The sequence below is a fragment of the Henckelia pumila genome, chromosome 1 (assembly GCF_033568475.1).
Source record: "Henckelia pumila isolate YLH828 chromosome 1, ASM3356847v2, whole genome shotgun sequence".
Classification (NCBI taxonomy): Eukaryota; Viridiplantae; Streptophyta; class Magnoliopsida; order Lamiales; family Gesneriaceae; genus Henckelia; species Henckelia pumila.
In genome coordinates, this window is record NC_133120.1 from 86,013,216 (window position 1) to 86,032,944 (window position 19,729).

The 19,729-nt window shown below is 36.1% G+C and overlaps 1 protein-coding gene across 6 annotated transcripts; it reads left to right on the forward strand.

Moving 5' to 3' along the window:
* The first annotated feature begins 10,156 nt into the window (after positions 1-10,156).
* LOC140876265 (uncharacterized) lies at positions 10,157-18,148 on the forward strand. 6 transcript variants are annotated; one of them, XM_073280185.1, is made up of 18 exons: positions 10,159-10,618; positions 11,061-11,119; positions 11,353-11,434; positions 11,602-11,669; positions 12,083-12,152; positions 12,815-12,896; positions 13,260-13,324; positions 13,571-14,494; positions 14,853-14,915; positions 14,996-15,042; positions 15,261-15,306; positions 15,404-15,483; positions 15,709-15,822; positions 15,965-16,046; positions 16,263-16,388; positions 16,614-16,694; positions 17,408-17,533; positions 17,622-18,148. In XM_073280185.1, the coding sequence occupies exons 1-18, from the start codon at positions 10,298-10,300 to the stop codon at positions 17,688-17,690; spliced, it is 2,505 nt and encodes an 834-aa protein (XP_073136286.1). In that variant the 5' UTR covers positions 10,159-10,297; the 3' UTR covers positions 17,691-18,148. The 6 variants fall into 6 exon arrangements, with proteins under 6 accessions (XP_073136322.1, XP_073136293.1, XP_073136286.1 ...); XM_073280199.1 differs by having other exon boundaries at positions 10,538-10,653; XM_073280206.1 differs by lacking the exon at positions 10,159-10,618 and having other exon boundaries at positions 11,096-11,231.
* Positions 18,149-19,729: the final 1,581 nt, after the last annotated feature.

Genomic DNA, 19,729 nt, shown 5'->3' on the forward strand with positions numbered 1-19,729 from the left:
CTGTGAAAATTCAGTAAACACCTAAACCGCATAATGAAACCGAATTCTATTTCTAGTCAGTTTTACACTATGTTGAAAACCAAAGTGATCGAATTCGAAACCTCCTCTGTACAAATTGGAATCGATTAACAAGCAAACAAATAACTGGCCAAGAAATTTGTAAGGCAAAGATAAATCTGATAATCAATAAACTCAATTAAGTCTGAAAATCTCAAATAAATAAATCAAGTTTTTACATAAACTGTCTGGCCCAATCACGTGGCCTTGATCGAAATAAAGAAAAACTACTCACAATTCATAATTCAAAACCAAATTTTAATCATGAATTGACAAATAAAATAAAATAAAAGAGAAGAGAAAAATCTCCCAAGCCTGTGCCGTAGCCGCCTCTCGAAATCTCCTCTAAAATTCTGGAACCCTTGTAAAATAATCAAAACTCCTATTTATAGTGTTTGGAAAGCCTTAAAAATTAATTTCCTAGTTGAAATATAATTTTCGGAATTTTCTGGCCCGTCGACACGCGCACGTGCGCCTTTGAGTCCTCGCGCGCGCGCACCTATAAACAAAAGTGATTCCTTAACGCCTCGCGCGCGCGCGAGGAAGAAGCTTGCACGCGCACGCCTTCCTTGAAACTCTCTGGATAAATATTCTGCGCGCGCGCGAGGAGTGGTTCTCGCTCGCGCGCGTGCCTCATTTCTTCATGCGCGATAGCGCAGCTTTCAGCGCTTAATTTCCTTTCCTTGATGCGCGATTGCGCCTCCTTGTGCACTGATTTGATGCGCTATTCATCATTCTTTGCTCTTGCGCGTTAGCACTCTCTCATGCGCCAATCACCTTGTTTTAAGCGCGTTAGCACTCTTTCTAGCGCCAAAATCAAGAGCTAACGCGCTACAACATTCACCGTCAGCGCAACATTCCAACTGCTCCGAGCGGTGGAGATCGGATTTGGATCTCTCAAAAATTAAATATGATTTTTAGATCAAGGCTGCTCCGTTATTCGCTCTTCAAAAATCTAATTTCCTACAAAATTAACCGGAGAAGTGAAATACACACACATGCACTAAAACACATAAAAATACATAAAAATAATATAAATGCACACAAAATAGACATAAAAATAACATGAAATAATGCATACAAAATGCAGTTATCAACACCCCCATACTTAAACCTTGCTCGCCCTCGAGCAAGACATGCAAAAACAAAATGCAAACAAAAACATAAGTAAGGACAAGTCATGAATGTGCACAGCCTTTGAGAAGTTCAATTACCAACAAAAATCACAGACATGCTCTCAACTTTTCATAATACACTTTCGGTTTTACGTAAACGTGTGTGTGTGAAATGTCATTCCAGTTTCATACAACTTAGACCGAATTCGTCTCAAATCTGCTTAGCGACCTATGACAAATCAGTGCAAGTTTCACTTTTCAAGTGTCCATTCATTCCAACGATCTCTAGACATACCCACCTCCCTTGAGATAATGAATTACACACCTCCGGATTTTGCACCCGGTATTGCATTAGCCCCAATAATTACCCGCTGACTTAGCTACAACTGGATAGGATATGAAAAATCATTATATTTTTTCTTTCTAATCCCCTCATCTATAGCCCGGATGGAGCATCAATCCCATTTAACCCGCATACTTAGCCTTAAATTTAATCTTTTATAGGATTTAATCCTTTCAAGGCCCGGATGGAATTGTATAAAACTCTTCTTTTTTTTTTTCTCTAGGTGCGCCCAAGATCATAAGTGTAAACTAGAGCCTCATCAAAATTCATAGTACACAATCAAGATTCACAAACCACCTATTGCCGTGCAATGGTCAAACAGACAAAAACTTCATCAAATCTTTTGTTACAGTCCACTGGTCTAACATTAGTGCTTAAAAATATTCACGGTTCAACCTACAGTTTCTCATGTCAAGCCAAGAGCAAAATTTTTCAAAATTTTTTTTTTTCAACATAACTTCATCATCATTGGCTATCATGACTCATCCTACTCATGCAATGCAAACAACAACAAAAACACACTATATGCAAACAAAAATGAAACACGACAAATGCAAAACAAACACACAAATGCTATAAATTAGTCTACCCCCCATACTTATCCAAAGCATTGCCCTCAATGCTTCAGAACAATGAACAGAATGCAAACAAACACACAATGTAATGAAAAACAAAAATAACACTCCCATGGTTTTCGATGCATTCTCTTCCTTCTTGACAGTATCCTCTGGGACGGTATCAGTAGTCTAGAATATCGGCGGGCACGACCAACTGGCATGGGAAAGAAACGATAATCAAATAAAAACAAAAATAAAAACCAAAAACATAATAAAAAAAAACAAAAACACTGGGTTGCCTCCCAGTCAGCGCTAAATTTATAGTCTATAGCCCGACTATACTCCTCTTTGAGTGGCGAAATTCAAGGTGGTTTATCCACCGTCTGTGAAAAACTCGAATCAGTCCTGCACTTGCATGCTACATCATTAAAGAACTTGTGCAAGGGATTAATTCCTGCAGACAACTGCACCTGCAGACATTTACCAACATCAGCATAAATTACATCAATAAAATTAACATGAGAGAAAGATTTGACAGTTAGGCTATCGGTATCCGACTTAAACATTTTAAAAACAACTTGCTCATCATTCAATCTCAGAACCAACTCTCCCTTCTCAACATCAACTAGGGCTCTACTAGCAGCAAGAAAAGGACGCCCTAAAATCAGTGGAACCTCACAGTCCTCATCCATGTCAAGAATAACAAAATCTACAGGGTATATAAAGTGTTCTATCTTGACTAGGACATTCTCTACGATCCCTCTCGGATATTTAATAGAACCATCAGCAAATTTAAGAGAGATAGTAGCAGGTTCTATATTTTCAACTCCTAATTTTCGAGCAATAGAATAAGGCATTAAATTAATGCTCGACCCAAGATCACACAACACATTCTCAAAAGACAAACTTCCAATATGACAGGGTATAGAAAAACTCCCTGGATCCTGAGATTTTGTTGGAAGCTTCTTTTGCAACACCGCCGAGCACTCCTCCTTCATTGTGACTTGCGTAAGATCATTCAGCTTCTTTTTATTTTTCAGCAAATCATTCATAAACTTTGCATATCTCGGCATCTGAGCTAAAGCATCTGCAAAAGGTATGTTAATATGCAGTTTCTTGAAAATTTCAAGAAACTTTTTAAATTGAGACTCAAATAATATTTGCTTAGCTCTAAGGGGGAAAGGTAAAGTAGATAAATCAACATTTTCATTAACTTCAAATTTTGAACTCTTACCTTTCTTACTTGCCTTGGAGGAATTTTCAACCCGCACATCTTCCATAACTTCTGAACTTTTCGGCCTCTCCATGGTCTCTTCTTCGTCCATCTGCTTCTCCTCAGACTGTGCTCGAGTCACGACCATAATAGCATTCACGCCTCTTGGATTTGGTTCAGTGTTGCTAGGCAACGCTCCAGTAGGACGAGTAGAGAGTTGGGTTGCGATTTGACTCATCTGATTTTCCAACCTCTGCATCATAGCTTCTTGATTTTGTAAACGAGCCTCAGTACCCGCCACATATTTCATCATTATTTCCTCGAAGCTCGGCTTCTTCTCCTCTTGCTTGGACTGCCAGTTCTGATTATAAGTGTTGTTGTAGGAGTTGTACGGCTGCCGTCCTTGATTTCCCATAAAATTTACCGCATCAACTTCAAACAACTGCTGATCTTCTTTCAGATTCCCTTGTGCTGGAGCTGTTTTCATGAGTGCCACTTGATGTGTTAGAGAGTCGATCTTAGCGTTCAGGGCCATCAAAGCATCGACCTCCAGAATTCCAGCCTTCTTTTCCTTCTTTACATCCGGCCATCCAATGTTACTCTCTGCCATATTGCCTATGATCTCCCATGCATCAGCTGGCGTTTTCCTGAATAGACATCCATTGGCAGCAGCATCCAGCATAGATCGAACCGACTGATCGGCTCCGTTGTAGAACGTTTGGGTCTGCTGGCTTTGAGTAAGATTATGTTGAGGACATGTCCTCAACATCTTTTTTAACCTAGTCCACGCCGCATGTAGAGATTCTCCCTCCTTTTGCTTGAAAGATATAATATCAGAGAATAACTTAGCCATCTTCGTAGGAGGGAAATATTTCTTTAAGAATTCTTGGACAAGTCCCGTCCAAGTAGTAATAGAACCAGTCGGCAGGTCATCAAGACACTCCAAGGCTTCGCACTGTAATGAGAAGGGGAATAACCGCAGTCTCACTGCATCAGAGGTTACCCCATTGACTTTGAAGGTGTCGCAGATCGACAGGAATCGCTCCAGATGAGCGTAAGGATCTTCAGTAGAAGTGCCTCCAAACCGTGCTTGAAGTTGGATCATCTGAATAGTGGAGGGTTTAAGCTCAAAGCTGTTCGCCTCAACAGCGGGGCGAACGATGCTGGATCCATAACCTTCAACCGGAGGCCTAATAAGATCCCAAACAGTGCGGTTGTCAACTTCGTCAGCCATCTCTTCCTCAGACTCAGAATCAAGCTCCAAATTAAGATATTTCCTAGCTCTTCGAATCCTGCTAAGTGTGCGTTCTATCTCCAAATCGAGTGGTAGAAGATTTTTGAATAGTCTAGATCGACGCATGCACTAGAAGATGAGTACCTGACAACACAAATAAAAAAAAAATTCAGAAAGCAAATAAATAAAAAAAAAAAATAGTCTAATCTCAAGAGAAATAAAAATTTTGATATCAAACAGTCCCCGGCAACGGCGCCAAAAACTTGACCGCGTTAATCGGTGTGAATAAATTCTACTGGCAAGCGAACCAGGTCAAATTATAATAAAGTGGACAACGGTCCAGATGTCGAACCCACAGGGACTGTAAAAATATGATTACCAAAATATATTTATTTCTACTTAATCTAGGCTAATTAAAAAGAGCGATTTCAGGTTTTTAAACTAATAACTAAAATTGCAATAAAACTCAAATTAATTAAAATAAAGCTGGAATATTTTGGATTACTAAAAATTTGGGAAAAACTTCGATCAAGGACACACGTAGGTACCAGACAATTCACACAACAAGCAATCTATCTAAGATATCAGACTTAATTATAATTTACGGGAATTTTCCTAAATTGTTCGAAAGACTATTTCTAGAACAATCAAACCTATTCAAATTTGACGGATTAATATTTCATAATTCTAATCAAATCCAAATGCATAAACACTGTGAAAATTCAGTAAACACCTAAACCGCATAATGAAACCGAATTCTATTTCTAGTCAGTTTTACACTATGTTGAAAACCAAAGTGATTGAATTCGAAACCTCCTCTGTACAAATTGGAATCGATTAACAAGCAAACAAATAACTGGCCAAGAAATTTGTAAGGCAAAGATAAATCTGATAATCAATAAACTCAATTAAGTCTGAAAATCTCAAATAAATAAATCACGTTTTTACATAAACTGTCTGGCCCAATCACGTGGCCTTGATCGAAATAAAAAAAAACTACTCACAATTCATAATTCAAAACCAAATTTTAATCATGAATTGACAAATAAAATAAAATAAAAGAGAAGAGAAAAATCTCCCAAGCCTGTGCCGTAGCCGCCTCTCGAAATCTCCTCTAAAATTCTGGAACCCTTGTAAAATAATCAAAACTCCTATTTATAGTGTTTGGAAAGCCTTAAAAATTAATTTCCTAGTTGAAATATAATTTTCGGAATTTTCTGGCCCGTCGACACGCGCGCGTGCGCCTTTGAGTCCTCGCGCGCGCGCACCTATAAACAACAGTGATTCCTTAACGCCTCGCGCGCGCGCGAGGAAGAAGCTTGCACGCGCACGCCTTCCTTGAAACTCTCTGGATAAATATTCTGCGCGCGCGCGAGGAGTGGTTCTCGCTCGCGCGCGTGCCTCATTTCTTCATGCGCGATAGCGCAGCTTTCAGCGCTTAATTTCCTTTCCTTGATGCGCGATTGCGCCTCCTTGTGCACTGATTTGATGCGCTATTCATCATTCTTTGCTCTTGCGCGTTAGCACTCTCTCATGCGCCAATCACCTTGTTTTAAGCGCGTTAGCACTCTTTCTAGCGCCAAAATCAAGAGCTAACGCGCTACAACATTCACCGTCAGCGCAACATTCCAACTGCTCCGAGCGGTGGAGATCCGATTTGGATCTCTCAAAAATTAAATATGATTTTTAGATCAAGGCTGCTCCGTTATTCGCTCTTCAAAAATCTAATTTCCTACAAAATTAACCGGAGAAGTAAAATACACACACATGCACTAAAACACATAAAAATACATAAAAATAATATGAATGCACACAAAATAGACATAAAAATAACATGAAATAATGCATACAAAATGCACTTATCACAGTTCAACCTTGCTTAAGTCTTTTGACTCCCTCATGGCCACTGTCTTGATCTCCCATTCTTTGGGCAAAGCTCTCATAACCTTCACAGTAATTTCACGGTTAGTATAAGTTTTTCCTAAAGCAATAAGATCACAAATGATACTACTGAACCGTTCATCAAATTCAGCCATGGTTTCCCCTGGCTTCATTTTGGCATTGTCATATTTTTGAATGGCCATGGTGAGCTTGTTTTCCTTGGTCTGGTCATTTCCTTCACACAGCTGAGTGAGCTTCTCCCAAATCTCCTTTGCTGTGGAGCATGACTTGAATTTGCTGAACATGTTCTTGTCCAGTGTTTTGTATAGGATGTCCCGGGCCACATTGTCAAGATTGGCCTTCTTTTTGTCCTCAGTAGTCCACTCAGCTCTTGGTTTCTCAATCATTTGTCCTGCACCAACGGTTAGAGCTAGGTTGACCTTCATGATTTTGATAGGACCGTCTGTTATGACATATAACATGTCATCGTCCTGTGCTGCAAGATGTGCCTGCATGCGAATTTTCCAGTCATCATAATCTTCTTTAGAAAACATAGGAATTTTGTTGAAAGAAGTCATGATTTTAAAACTTTAGATCAGCAGTTGAGAAAGGAACCCTCTCTGATACCACTTGTTGGGATCGGTTCAGAGGGTAGAGGGGGGGGGGGGGGGTGAATACACTCTGAAAATTATTTTCTTTCTTTTCAAAATGATCAAGTGAAGTTTAGTTCACTTAATCAGTTTTTTCAACTTCTAAAACGGTTTGAACAACTTAAATAGTGCGGAAATAGTTCAGAGGTTTTAGTGATGCAAAGGCAAGTTATAACACGATGTATGAGCAATATATAAGATAAATATGCAGTAAAGACTAATGCACGATTTATGGAAGTTCGAAGGCTTAATCCTTCTACGTCTCCCCTTCTTCCACTTAGGAAGGAATTCACTAGAAGACTTTGGTTATTACAACGTCTTGCAATACACCCACTTCAGACTTAGGACTTATCCAATGCCTAATCCGAAACTCCTAGATTTACACAGATAAGATTCTCAGTTCTTATCAGACTGGTGGAAGCTTTCAGAGTAGCTTCAAGTCTCTTCAATAATGAATACAGTCCGGTTGAGCTTCTCAAACTGCAGAGCGGTCGAGAGGCTTGGAAACCCTAGGATGATCCTTGAAGATCAGATATGTAAACTTTAGGCGAGGGTTTATTTGAGCAGCAAGTGAATGATCTTGTAAGTGTGCTCAAGTATTGCTTCAGTATATCAGATGAGGACTTCTGATAGTATTCAAGTGATTGAGTTGATTGAGATTTTTCGTGTTTCTTGTCTTCTTTTTTTGTCACTTCTTGAGCAATCTTCCCTTTATATAGGTCAATCATCAACGTCTTTATTTTGAACGTTCTGATGCTGCATTGAATGCACATTTAATGCTTCATAAATGCATTGATGATTCTGCATGAAGATCGTACACTTCTTTAAATGCAGACAACTTCCAGGGTCCAAAACTGGTATAAACGGTCGAATGCTTTATCTGTAGCCATTCTGCGTTTTTGCCATTTTAGTGCAACATGTCTCGATGCAAGAGTCAACAGATCTTCTGATATGCCGGTTCTTCTTTTGATAAAAGATCTTGCAATGAACGTCTTGTCACAAGTATTTGTCTTGAGATATCTTGATAAGCAGTTGGCATTCTACCGGTAGATAGATTTATCCTCTGCTGGTTTGAATAACCAGTCGATAGGCTTGTGACTGCAACCGGTCGAGAGACAAAGGCGGTTGACAGGCTTCCGGTAGATAACTTGAAGGGTTTAGACGGTTGCGGTAGGAGTTGTAGTAGATTCCTGAAATACAAAATATTGGCAGCACATTTCTATACAATGAGTTGTTGTTTGTTATCACCAAAATGTCGGATTCAACAATTTGGTTCAATATTTTGGTATTTTTAGATATTTAAATCTTTATTTATGAATCATATTTATTGAAGAAGTTGAAAAAACGAAGTGATTTGATAAAATAATGATAACGAGATAAAGTAATAATTTTATTTAAAAATAAATTAATTTAAAATTAAAATTAAAAATAAATAAAATTAAAAATGTTTGGTACTTATCATTCACTTATCATTTGGATTTAATATTTTGGTACTTTTAGGTATTTAAATCTCGTTTATGAATGCATTTTTAATGGAGAAGTTGGAAACAAGAAAAAAGTTCAATAAAATAATGATAACAAGATAAAATAATAATATTTTTTAAAAAACATTATATAATCATAATAAATTTAAAATTAAAAATAAATAATAAAACGAAAAATGTTTGCTAAATATTTTATAATTAGATTTTAATAAAAATTATGTATTATGGGTTGAATAAATTTAAAAATTATTTTCACAGAAGTCAAATATGAATTTTTAATATTTCACAGGGGTATTTGGTGCAAAAAAAATATCAAAATATTTGTCCAGTCTCATGAGGGGCGCGTGCGCAACAAACACTCATTTGAAGGGGCGAGTGTGCTAATTTTTTAAAAGGTTAGTGTTGAAGATTCCTATTAAAATTTCACATGGGAGAAATGTGCATTTTCAATATTTCACAAGGGTGGTTGGTGCAAATAACTCTATTTATATTTGAATTTGTAGTCATGTATACTATTAATTTGAAATTATACTGATCTAATAATACATAATTAACTATGATAAAATGGAAAAATTGATAAACAATTAAACGTAAAGTAAAACTAATGCGATATTTTCAATGTTTATTTTTATTTTTGATTTTTATAATTTATTAAATCATTTTAATTTAATTTAAGTGATGTAAATGTCTTAACTTAATTTCAACTTATCCTCGACAACTAAAACCTGATAGTGAGGTTTTTATTAATATTTTAATTTATTGGTAATAAACCAAGTATCATGGTATATTAAAAATATATTAAATTAAATTAATAAAAGGATTAGTTCAATATCCAATAGTGTCCACCTAAATAAAATTATGAACAAATAATTATGAACATTTAAAAATAAATTATTTATCTCACCTATATAAATGTACCAAAGAAATTAACAAGATCATAGATAATTTAAATTAATGTTATATGTTCAACTTTTATTATATAAACGTTCTTTATATTATATTAAAAAATGCTAGATTTACACCTTATTGTGTACGCCTTAAGCTTAGACTCACCTAAAATTTTTCTCATTAAATAAAAAATACTTATGATCAAAAATAAATATCTCGTTGATCAAAATTTTTTTTGTAATTAATAAGTAAGGTGTAAACCAAAGTGCACACTAAAGTTTACATCTATCGTTGCTCTTATGTTAATTGGTTATCAACAATATACTTTGATCCATATTATATCTCTATCTAAATTGTTGATTTATTATGTTTTGTTATTTTTTATTTTATTGTAATGGTGCGTGGATGGAAACATTTTTTAAAAATTTGTTTCAATCCAATTTGTTATATATTTGTTAATGCTCATTATATTATCGTTTGCTAATAACACAATTTTAATAGAATAAATTTTTAACTATATATTTATTTTTAATGTATATTATATTTTTGTGTCAACGTCTTCTTGCTAGAATATGAAGTATGTACGAGGCGTGTCAATTTGCTTGATAACTGATAAATTTGAGATGGAGATACATGAGTTTGGCAGTGATACTTCAATGAACCAAAAATTGGGGAAAAAAAACAATTAATTATAAAATACGTACAGAACCAAACAGCGCCAAAGGTTCGAGCACATTCGTTCAACCATTTGGAAGCGCTGGAACGCTCTAGCCTTACTTTAACGGTCAATTCGACAATCTAATCAAATTATCCACTGAAAATAGCTTCAACTTTCCACCAATTTTATCCCACTCACTAATTGGTATCCTCCATTCATGGCCACTACTACTCTACAATCCTACCTCCATTTCTTGCCCAATAACTCCCCCACAAAACTGTTCAACTTCAAAACCCCTTATTGCTTCTCGATCTCCAAGAAGCTTGGAGTTTCCAAGAAACCATTTTGCGGGAAGAAAGGTGTCGGGATCTCGAGATCAAGATTGATTGGCTATTGGAAAGCAAAAGGTGATGCTGACAAAGTGGAGGCTGTTTCAAGTGTGCGGAGCAGGGAGAGTGGGGATGAGAGGCCTCCTTTTGATATTAACTTGGCGGTTATTCTTGCTGGTTTTGCATTTGAAGCTTACGCAACTCCATCTGTAATTTCTTTGATTATGTGATGTTTGTTTTCCTTGTACGTCTTCGTTTTGCTGTGAATTCTTTGTCACATAAAAGGACAGACCAGTTTGGAGTAAATATCTCACAAATGCATGTTATTTTTGCCACTGAAGTCCATCAATTTAAACACGATTGAATTTCCGGTGTCTTCTCATCAGGGTTCTTAACTTTGGGGTATGATGGAATCCCACCATATTAAATTGATGATTGTGTACTAATGTCATCTTGAGTTCATTTTTGTTAAGTTTATTTTTTAGTATTTCATTCATCATTAAGGATTTGAGAAACATTTATTAGGCTCTTGTGTTCTCTTGTCAAATTTTCTTGGAGGAGGCCAACTAAATTACTTGTCCTTTCACGTATTTGAAGCCAATAGGTGGGTTCATTTAGACGCTTCTTCTTATTTTCTACTTTTATTGACAGGAAAATGTGGGCAAGCGCGAGACGGATGCAGCTAATTGCCAGACAGTGTTCCTTTCAGAGTATGCGGTCCTTGAATTTCATTGGCTTTAAAACTTTTGTAACTCTCGATAGCTATAGTGGCGCATATTTGGAATTCAACCGAGACGTCTTTAGATAATATGAATTGCTAAGGTTTTTCATCAGGTCTCTTGTCATGATTAAGCAAATTCTTTATCTACATAACAACCTTGTGGCTTTCACATTCTTAAAAAGCTGTCTTTCAAATCTCTAAATCTCCCCCGTCATTTTTCAGGTTATTTACCCGTGAAATTTATGATGGTCAATTGTTCGTAAAGCTAAAGAAAGGTTTCAACTTTCCTGCCATGGATCCATGGGTAGGCTAATTTCAGTAATTCTTTAAACATGAAAACATAAATAGTTAGACCCATCATATTCATCAATTTATAACTCCTTGAGTTACGACATCATTTACTCAAATTTCAAATCGTTCTCGTCTCTTTATTTGATTTCATGTGATGATTGTTGCTGTTTTGTTTCTCAGGGAACTAGTGATCCATATGTGGTCTTGCAGTTGGATTGTCAGAAAGTCAAAAGCAAGATCAAATGGGCGTAAAATTCTTATACTTCGGCATACCTTTTTTCAATAGTTATAGTACCTCCATCACTGCTTGACACACCTCGTATTCACCTAATGGATAAAAATAAGTAAAAAGTTTCATGAAAATTGTTGATTTTCGGCCTTCTGGTCATCCAAATTTAATTAATTTTTGAGGTTATCTGTTCACTTCTACCAGATAGAAAATGTTGGTTGGTAGCATGATCATTTATGGATATGGAGTGAACACCATGTCCTAGTTGATGTTTGTCAACACTCAACAGTCTACTACTAATTATCTTTTTAGTAATCGGGAGGTGATACTGGGCTAGTTATAGAATCAGTAACTGCCATATTTGTTGCATTATGTATTCCGATAGTGTCAAAGTTTATCTTGGATTATTTTATCCTTTATCGAATGTGTCAGGACTAAAGAACCCACTTGGAATGAGGAGTTTATTTTGAATATCAAGCAGCCACCAATGCACAATCTTCAGGTTGAAATAAATTATGTGTTCAACTATCCATTTTCTCTTTTTGCAGTGATTTCTTTTGGGAACTGCCATATATTGTCGTGTTGATATGTTTGCTCCCATAGACAAAGGGAGAAATTATGCTAGCCCTGGAATCACGGGAGATTGATCATATATTTATCCTACTTTTATGAACCTATTTTCTATGATAAGAAAAGTGATGCTATATTTGCGAAATTAATTTCTTTCCTTCACCCACATCTCATTATTTTTTTCTGTGTATGTCTTTCTCTGGATATTGCTAAATATAATGTAGTATCCTTTGTTGTAGGGAAAATTTGCGTTGCGTTGATGTTTATAGCTCATCCTCAAAACATTCTAATGGGCAAACCTCCTTTGTTTTGAATATCTATAACCTCATCATTTATTTCAGTGTTTTAAAGGCCAAAAAATTGATCAGACAAGAAAAAATGTACTTAATCTATCTGTCCTTGGTTTATATTATCAACAGAATAGTGTGCTTGCTTGTATTTTTGTCCTGGGGATATCGTTATGCTAAATATTGTATGGCGAGAATAAAAATACTCCTGATTGGTACTTATATAAGATCATTCACAGTACTGGTTTTTAATGATTGAGGTAATTCTTCTATTAAAATTTAAGCTTTTTTAATATCAAGTATTCAGGTTGCAGCTTGGGATGCAAATCTTGTGACTCCCCACAAACGCATGGGGAATGCTGGCATTGATTTGGAAAAGATATGTGATGGTATGATATACACTACATTTGTTACACATTCAGTGTTGACCCTATCTAAAATGACGCCACTTTAACTCATTGTTACTTAAACAGTAATGCATGTAAATTATTTTTTGTTCCACCTATGATCAGATGAGCTTGGCTCAGTTTAGTAACCATTTTACTATATAAGCTGCATAGTCGTTGAATTTGCTACAATTGTAAAGTTTATAGTTTAACAATCTGTATTTTACTGATAAAATCAAGTATAACCTCATATGGCAACCGTGAAATATGAAAATCATATTCTGGCATTTGCGAAATATGCTTGAAAAATTGAGTGTAGGAACCTGATTTTTTAGCTTGGTATCAGTGGGACTTCTGTTTTGATAGGAAATTTACATGAAGTGAATCTCGAGTTGGAAGGAATGGGCGGTGGTGGAAAGATACAACTTGAGGTAAGTTGCTTGAAAATCGAGATTATTAAGCCAATCTTCAGGGTGCATAATGGTTGAGTTCCAGATGCAACTATACTACTGTTCAATTGCTTTTAATTTTTTACTGATCTCTGCAAGCATGAAACTCTTCCCAAATTAATGAGACTTAGATCGAGATACTGAAATGCTTTAACTAAACAGCTATAATGTGTCCTTAGACTTGCTGTAATGTACATCACTGTACTTTTTCTTATCAATGTGTTTCAGATAAACTACAAAAGTTTTTCTGAAATTGACGATGAAAAAAAATGGTGGAAGATTCCCGTTTTCACGAAATTTCTCCAGAAAAATGGTCTTGAACCTGCATTGAAGATGATTGCGGGTGGTTCCGAAACCGTACAAGTGCGGGAATTTGTGCAGTTTGCCTTTGTACAGCTCAAGTCACTTAATTATTCATATACTCAGAATGATTGGTTTTCGGGTAAAAAAATGTTTGGTGACTCTGATATCAAGACAAACATTTCTTCAATTCTGAATAATAATCCAAAGGACTCCGCAAATGAGACAAATCAAGAGTCTTCACATCCCGATAAACATTTTTGGAAGGAACTCGCGGATTCTGTTAACCAAAATGTTGTGCAAAAATTTGGTCTTCCGATTCCGGAGAAAATAAAGTGGGATGGTTTTGAGTTATTGAATAACATTGGCTTGCAGTCACAAGAAATTGCTGAGATAGGTTATATCGAGTCTGGACTTGCGACTCCAACTAATCCAGAGACAGCTAATACTGGTACTACGACTGGATTGAGTCCCAGTAACAACGCTCTGATGAATTTACCAGATATTAAGAAAGTGACACAAGATTTATTACGGCAAACGGACTCCATTTTGGGAGCATTGATGGTTATAAATGCTGCAGTTTCTAAATTAAGCCAAGGAGCTGACCTTACAGGAAAATTTGATGTCAAAGAAGATATGCCAGTTGATGACAAGGAGAGTGAATTAGCAAGTCAGCCAAATGGATTGGTACTGGACAAGAAAGAAGCTGAAGAGATGCGGGAACTTTTCTCAACAGCAGAGAGTGCCATGGAGGCCTGGGCTATGCTAGCCAATGCGTTGGGACATCCGACATTCATTAAATCTGAATTCGAAAAAATTTGTTTCTTGGATAATGTTTCTACAGACACTCAGGTAGGTTTGAGTATACTCGTTATGCGCCTTTTGTCGTACTCTTATTTATGAGGTAGACCAATAATGAGTAATGATATTCTAAGTAACTTTTACTGCCACATCTCTTAAACGCTTTACTCTGTGGACAAATATATATATATATATATATATATATATATATATATATATATAATTGGCTTAGCCTTTATTTCAACTATTTTGCCACCGCACCGCTCCGCTTGACATCCAACACATAGAACTCTTTGTTAAGTATATTTTCCCCACTGACAAATTTATAAATGCATTGTATTTTTGGTTACATGGTGATATTATTTGAAGTTAGGCTCTTTAGTGATCATGTACTTTATAAGGAATGCAGGTAGCAATTTGGCGAGATCCCAGAACAAAAAGATTGGTCATAGCTTTCAGGGGAACCGAACAAGTAGGTTTGCTATTTTGCCGATCAGTGCACCAAGTTTTGTCTGTTTTCCTTGCTGATGTACTGACATTTTTTCCATCCAGACAAGCTGGAAGGATCTGCGGACAGATTTGATGCTAGTTCCTGCTGGGTAATGCATTGATTTAGCAAAAAATCCTGCTTTGTTTTCTTTCAATCACGTATTTGCTGTGTCAAATACTTATCTTCAATCCATTAACATGAACCTGTTGTAAATAAATGTGAAGTACTTACCCGAGAAATTTCTGATGACGATGATGCCTTTAGAAGCATTTTATTTGGATACTTGCTTAAAGTTACTATTGCTGATCTTCTGTACTACTTCTACAGGCTAAATCCTGAAAGGATAGGTGGTGATTTTAAGCAAGAAGTACAGGTACTATTTAGGTTGTTAGTTTCACTTTGGCAACTGCATTTATTGGACCCATGGATATTGGCATGCAATTGGTCACAATTGCTTCATAAATCTGCAGGTTCATTGTGGCTTCTTGAGTGCTTATGATTCAGTTAGAACAAGATTGATCTCACTCATTAAACAGGCTATTGACTACCGGTATATCCCGTTGTTCTGATCTGGAGTCTTCTCTTTTGAAGACCCGACCTCTTGATCTGCCAACCGAATTTCTGTCGAATTAATTATATTGCTTTTCATAGGCAACCTGCAAAAAAGAATAATTATGGACTGCCTCTTTTGAATTGGAAGTACAGGAGAAAACCTTAACTCTTAAATGTTGCTGTTGTTCTGAATAGCTATCATCTTACATGTGCTATATGTTAGAGGTGATTCTTTGGAGATGCTCCCGAAGTGGCATATATATGTGACAGGACATAGTTTGGGGGGTGCACTGGCTACTCTTTTGGCTCTTGAATTGTCTTCAAGTCAATTATTCAAGTTAGTTCCTCTTCCTTCCACTCAATAGATTATACTCAGACTCAGTCCTCATTTTCAAGGCTTTCAGTAGTTGGTATTTGTAATTCTTAATTATTTTAGTTTTGGAACGCCGGATGTGTTATTGACACTGTCTATGGATTAGGCGTGGAGCTATTTCCGTGACCATGTATAATTTTGGGTCTCCTAGAGTCGGAAATAAAAGATTTGCTGAAATATACAACGAGGTTATTGTACTTTTCAACCAACTTTAGACAGGCTTAACATTGTTTGAAATATTATATGTAGCTAGCCTTCAATTCTGAAATTGTTCAAGAATCTTAGTAAAATGACTGATGGCTCTGCATTAGTACATGTTTTCTATACATCATTTCCTTAAAGTTCAAGCCTCAGCCTTTGAGTTGCTTGACGATTTTTTAACTCATTTGTTTCTCTGATGGCAGAAAGTGAAGGATAGTTGGCGAGTGGTAAACCACCGGGACATAATCCCAACAGTTCCACGTTTGATGGGCTACTGCCATGTAGCTCAACCTATATATTTGGCAGCGGGAGCTCCTAGAAATGAAATGGTGAGTAATGGACTGTACATATATTCGAAAGTTTGCTTTGAAGCATCAAGAAATATACAATAGTAGTCGTGCCAAGACATAAATAAACTTTTTGCGAAGACCATTGGAAACCATCATTGTTTATGTTACAAACAAGTTTACATTGCCCCTCCGATTTCCCCTTGTAGTTTTTTGGGTTTTTTCAACAAAAGAAAATGAGGAAAGCTGTATGATACAATGCTACAGGAATTTGTTGATCTTTTGGAGGAGGGATACAGAGGCGATATTATTGGCGAAGCAACACCCGATGTTCTTGTCAGTGAATTTGTATGTTATTCTCTCATTCTTCTCCACAAATGATGTTAACTTCACTTGATCAAGATTATAGTAAAAGATAAATTATAGCACCCTGGTCCGTGTTTTTAAACTTAGAAGAACACGAGGTTTGGTAAACCTTATTTTAGAACATGGTTTTAAGGAGTGTAATCATACATCTACCGGCATTCAAGGATGATGCTATTTAGTATTCAAACTCCGGCATTTGTTTATATACCCAGACCAAATCTACGGGTTTCCCTACATATTCCTGAGTTTTCTTTTGGTGTAAATAATTGTTAGAACTCAAAACGTTTTTGGTACGTATTGATGTATATACTGCATATATTGTCCTGTCCAAGTTAACTTAGTAGGAAAGTAAAGCTGATTGCTGCAACTAATCTTTCATGGGATGCATCAAAATGTAAATGTGCGATTTCCCTTGACTTAAAGCTTTTGGTATGGATTGTACACGAAAGCGGGATCCAAGTTCCAACGCACTTTCCTCACGTTTTCCCATTGATATTTCCGTTATTGCTTTTACTTTGAAAAAAAAATTATTGGTGGTCCACTGTTCAGCAACTTAGACTTTTGGAATGGCTTGGTAATAAACTACCAGATTATAAAATAAAGGGATATTCTTTACCATTTGTAAGCATTGCAGGTTGGATTTTTCGACTGTACGTTTACTAATGTTGCATCCTTTACATTTTGTGGTGGAGCAGATGAGAGGAGAGAAAGAACTCATCGAAAAGATATTAAACACAGAGATTAACATATTTCGATCAATTCGAGATGGAAGTGCTCTCATGCAGCATATGGAGGATTTCTACTACATTTCATTGCTAGAGGTAACCTTTTTCTTCACCATTGCCATATCAAAATGCAGCATTTATTGAAAATGTAGATTAACATAATACCTTATTGTCACAATGTCAGAATGTGAGATCTAACTATCAGATTGTTGGCGGGACAGAACCTGTGACAGATCAAAAGTTATCGATTTGAATAGAATGCACGTTTCATGACATCAGCAAAACGAGTATAGCTGTATTGTTCCCCACGGGTTGGATCATTTTACATTTCACCGCTGTTTGTTTACGAATGCACTCGGATTTTTTTGGCTGCATCAGCTGTAAGCGCTGCTTCGTGGGTGGTTCATGACATCAAGGTACACAACTACAGCATATACAATTTCGTGGGATGTGATCAGGGGTTCTTTATCGTACTATGGGAATACTAATTATGTCAAAGTCCCTTAAGTCAGGTTCGATTACAAAGTAGTCCCTGCGATTGCCACGGCCTATGAATACAGTATAACCCCCAACCCCCACAACACCATTGTTAGATGATTTTGCCTTTTACAAGTCCATTCCTTCGTCTTCGTAATGGTCTGTATGAAATTGAACCATACATGATTTTCGAAAAATTAAGTCGATAGTTTCTGTAATCTGTTTACAACTAAATCAATGTGTTTGAACTTGCAAGGTACTTGAAAATTGACACTCAGAAGATAAGGTAGAAAATAGGATGTAGGCCAATGTACTGGCAGCAATATTGCATATGTAGAGCTTATGCTTCACGCTTGATGCAACATGAGACACAACCTTAACTTTATTACATTTAACAATATGATATGCCTTAGTATCTTGGTTGGCCAATTTTGTTGTTTAATTTCTTCCCGTGGCTCATAATTCTCAGGCTTTGTCTGAGTATGTCCACCTCTCTTTGCTTTTTGATTTCTTGATCTTCCATGGATGCTAACTTTGCTTCAAGAGATTCAATCCTTTCTTCCTTGGCTTTCAATGCTTTCTTGTGCTCTTCTGGTATCTCTTCTTCCTTTCTATCCCAACAAAGCCTTTCCCCTACGAAAAAACGAAAGATGAAAAGAGAATCGATTACTTCTACATGTAAATATGAAAATCACATTGTTTAACAATTTAGAACTAAAAAGAATGCCAAATTCACCTCAAATTATTTCGATGATGTTTCTCAGTGGAAGCTTTGTGCAAAAAAACCAAAGACAATATGAATGTGGTTGATTTTTATTTACCCGTCCTAAATACAATTATAATTATAATCACACAATTAACATTAATTAGAGAACTTATATGTGATCACGCATATTAAAAAAAATGTTCTTTTTGAAATGTAGCCTTCTTTATTAAATACCAGCGAATTGTAAACATATATATTAATATATTATGTGTTTTATATGTGTGTGTGATATATATTCTTTATAGGTATCATATTATATTATTATACGAAATCAGTAAATTTTTAAATTTTAGTAAAATTATTCTGATTTGAATGCATGGTTTAATTTGGTTGTTGAACATTATTTGTTGTGCGAAAAATGTTTAACGTGAGCAAATATTAGACAACGAAAAAGCAATAAAAAACGGCATTTACGATGGAAAAAGCTTTGTAAAAATTGTTGCAAATGATTTTTTGAAATGGTTTTGCGATCGATGGATTATGACTCAATTTGATTTTTTCCCAAATCTAAGTCTAATGACTCAATTCATTTGTGTCCAATATTATTTATTTGTTTATTTGGACACTTTATCAAGGTTCATAAATCTTAAAATCCCATAAGAGACTCAAGCTCGTGAAACTCTCCGACTATTTATAAATAGTTCAAGTGCTCTCATTTTTAAGGCATGCTTTCTATAGTCACATGCTCTAGTTCTCTAGAACTTTTATTGGGCAAATACTGACTTGAGCGTTGAAGTGTCTTAGTCGGATGACCCCCGACACCACTCACTTGGTTTTGTGATGTAGTTAACAACCCACGAAATTAGTTCTCTAAAACTGTTAGAGAATTAATCCGGCAACCCGGATCTTCATGGAATTGGATTACCAAATTTTTTCCAGTCGGGTGACAACAATTTTTGCTACTTAATCTTGGCGCCGTCTATGAAAACTTGTTCATTGCATCATTGAGAATGCATAAAGAAGACAAACCAAATAGTCACACAAATTGCAACCACTCCGAAGAGGACAAATCCACCAATCCAACCCTTGGATATGGAACGAGAAAATTC